Source organism: Myotis davidii, unplaced genomic scaffold, assembly GCF_000327345.1.
Source record: "Myotis davidii unplaced genomic scaffold, ASM32734v1 scaffold575, whole genome shotgun sequence".
NCBI classification, from domain to species: Eukaryota; Metazoa; Chordata; class Mammalia; order Chiroptera; family Vespertilionidae; genus Myotis; species Myotis davidii.
In genome coordinates, this window is record NW_006290306.1 from 6,356,868 (window position 1) to 6,360,398 (window position 3,531).

The following is a 3,531-nucleotide window of genomic DNA, read 5'->3' on the forward strand; positions in this document are numbered from 1 at the left end:
GTGCTGCAATAACAGACAATCCTGGAATCTCAGGCACCTTAACACAACCAAATGTATTTCTCATTAAGACTCTATGTCCAACAAGGTTAGTAGGGACTGGTGTGTGTGTGTGTGTGTGTGTGTGTGTGTGTGTGTGTGTGTCTCACTGAGGCTCTAATCCATGTGCTTCAAGATGACTGCATCAGAGAAGAGATTGGGCAGAACCACTTTCTAGCTTCTAAGTTTCTGCTTGAAAAGGATACATTCCATTTCTGCTCACCTTTCAGTGGTTAAAGCAAGCCCCATGGTCAAGTCTAACTTCAAAAGAGGAAGGAAAGTGCAATCCTACCACACATTTGCAGAATGTAGAGATGAGGTATTTATGAATAACCTTAGTAATTACACAACCCTTGAGATTCTGATTCATTATATCTTCTCCACATCAGTCTGCTAATCCCCTAGGTTTGAAAACCTCTGGCCTGTCTAGTTGATCTTTTTGGAAGAACTGCCTTGCTGAAGTCCAAGTCCTTTTTATGTTTCTAGGTAAGGCATCATAAGTAGTGAATGTAGGGTCGCATTTAGTACATGCCCAGTCCAATGAACTACTTTTAGTAGGGACTCACCCACTCGTCATGAGAGAACCAAATGCAAAGGAACTGTATTTTTATTTCTATTAACAACAAAATACTTCCATAATTTCACAGCCCATTGCATTTAAGAGCACATATATTACAATAAAGGAACTCCACAAACTTTAAAGATTAGTATTTATCAACACTTTTGTACACATAGACAAATATTTTAATATAATGGTATCTGAAATGTTATGCATATAATTTTTAGCACATCATAAGTATCAACCAAAAAGGTTCTTTTAATTTTGGTAAAAACCATATATTTTACAATCTCCTATTTACATTTGAAATATGCTTAAATGTTACAAAAACATTCACTTTGACCTTTAAAATATGACTTGGTATTGAACATATTGTAACTGACAGCAAACTTGGGGTTTGCGTTTGAGCTGCACGTTCATTGGAATGGCAAATACTCCGCTTGGCTTGTTTAACGCTGCCCAAAGGAAAACGAATCATACGAAATGTGCAAATTCAGAGACTGGCAAAATTCTTAAGCTAGCGAGGTAAAAAAATATTAACATAAAAACTTCAAATAAATTAAATCTATCTTCTCTTCCCCGAGATTAGCTGCAAGTTCAGAAAGTCCCTTTAGAGGTGTGTCTGATGCTGCAGACCTTTGCTCACACGTCCGCACTAGCTGAGATGGAGACCGTGGGCAGAGCTGGGGTCCTCTTGCTAAGTATTCGAGAAAAGGTTCGCTCCACTCCGCATTTTGATGATTCGTCCCTGCACATAATCTTAAGACAGGACAACACACAGCACGACAAGGGAACACAATAGATAGGTTCATGTTAGTATTTCCGCAGACAAAATTAAAACCCAGGAAAGTGATTTTATTTTCGCCCCTCTCCCCCCGGAAATCTGCAAATTTTGAAAATGCACTGATCAACATGATCTAGAGACTTTTATTCCCAAGTCCATGTCATAGCCATTTTGGTAAGGCTTAAAGTACCTTCACAATATTCTTCAACTATCAAATATAAATTACTAAATGTCTGGGTAAACCTTATGCATGTATCTGAGTAATACCAGAATTTTATGTCATTCTAAAAGTTTATCATTTAAATTGTTGACATATACCAAAACAGAGAGACATTTGAAACCTCATTTAAGTGTGTTAATGGAAATGAGAAAAATATACTTTTGAAAATAATATATCTAAATAATACTTTGCTGTTACATCTGTTCAAATTATGACGTGTAATCACAATAACAACAATGAAACCCTCAGAAACTTCTAAACTCTATCTCTGTACAAAAGAGATAATGAATATGTAAGTTTCTAGTTATGGAGATTTCCCCACCAACTCCACACATAACTATGCTTTAGTTTTATTGCTTTTCCAAGATAGAATTGCCACTCTGTCCCCACAGAGCACCAATTCATTCTCCTTATGTCACAAGTTTTACTTAAATGATTTGGCAAATAATATTTCCAAAGAGGATGTCAAACTCTGAGAGCAATATGCCTTTGCATCTCACCCACTTGGCACCATCACACAGCAGATCTGTTTTTTTCTCTGTATTTTATATTTAATATCCATTACCACCATTGACTTCACTGTGCTGTCATCCTTCTGAATGTTGAAACAGACTACAAATGAGATCCTTCTATTCATGTTTCTTGCAGATACCTATATGAACTAGTATGGCTTCATAGAAGGAGGCTTTTAAGCTTTCTGGATATTTGTAAACAGTGTGGCATTCTGTCTGTCTATAAGGGTAATTACTGCCTGTCTGTCACTTTGATAACTCAAGCCACTTCGCCTCAACATGTTTGCACAATAGTGTCCACTTCATCCAGTTCCATCTCGTCCCTTACAGCAAACGTTCTTGCACTAAGTTGATGGCTTCAGGCTGCCCTTTCAGCTAAGACTTTGCTGGACACTCTTGAAGTGAACTGCATAATTAATTCTATTTATATTTTTGTATTTCTATGTCTGCATCCATTCTAATTATGTTTCTATTTTTTAAAATATATTTTATTGGATTTTTCACGGAGAGGAAGGGAGAGGAATAGAGAGTTAGAAACATCGATGAGAGAGAAACATCGATCAGCTGCCTCCTGCACACTTCCTACTGGGTATGTGCCCACAACCAAGGTACATGCCCTTGACCAGAATCAAACCCAGGACCCTTGAGTCTGCAGGCTGATGCTCTTTCCACTGAGCCAAACCGGTTAGGGCTATGTTTCTATTTTTAAAAGTTCAGTGGTAGAATTACTCTTTGCTGTATTTATATATGTACCTGTTTCCAGAATATCTACATGAATATATAGGTACATGAAGGCACACATGCATTATAGATTATCGTTCATTTCTACATTACAGGATTTGCTAAGAATTGCCTACCCTTCTCTCCACTAGAGTTCAAACCCAAACACGGTCTGATGCATTTTCGTTAAAACACACACAAACACACACACACACACACACACACACCCCTGAGAAAAGCATCAAACAATTTTTTGTTATAAACATAAACTGAAACAAATATATAATATTTAAAAATACTATAGACTTTATAGACCCTTATCTTTTTTTAACTATTTCTGATTTCAGGAAATTGTTCATTACAACCAACTCAAAGCACTTATCAATGGTTATCATGAAAATAGCTTTTTTTTTGCTCTAAATAACACAGTTTGCTATGGATAATTTGTACTTATGATTTATAATGATCAATTAAATAGTCCCACAATTAGGAATCTCCTCTACAGAGTTAGATGTTAGCATTTTGTCCTTATTTTAATCTAAGGTGGAAATGTGGAATGGCCATATAATAGGGTAAATCGTTTTCTAAGGAGCACTTTTTCTGTGATACACAAAATACATGATATTTTGTGGTCATTGTCCCAGATATAAAACATGTGGACAAATCCCCAGAGAAGCTCTAGACCAGGAGACAGTTAATC

The 3,531-nt window shown here is 36.4% G+C and overlaps 1 protein-coding gene across 1 annotated transcript in view; it reads right to left on the reverse strand.

The window, feature by feature from the left end:
- Window positions 1-261: 261 nt before the first annotated feature.
- Window positions 262-3,531, reverse strand: part of DOCK10 (dedicator of cytokinesis 10) — a 133,040-nt gene continuing 129,770 nt past the window's right edge. Inside the window, exon 58 of the mRNA XM_015563669.1 lies at window positions 262-1,354. Within this exon, the coding sequence (XP_015419155.1) occupies window positions 1,238-1,354 (117 nt within the window). The 3' untranslated portion in view covers window positions 262-1,237. The remainder of the gene's footprint in view (window positions 1,355-3,531) is intronic.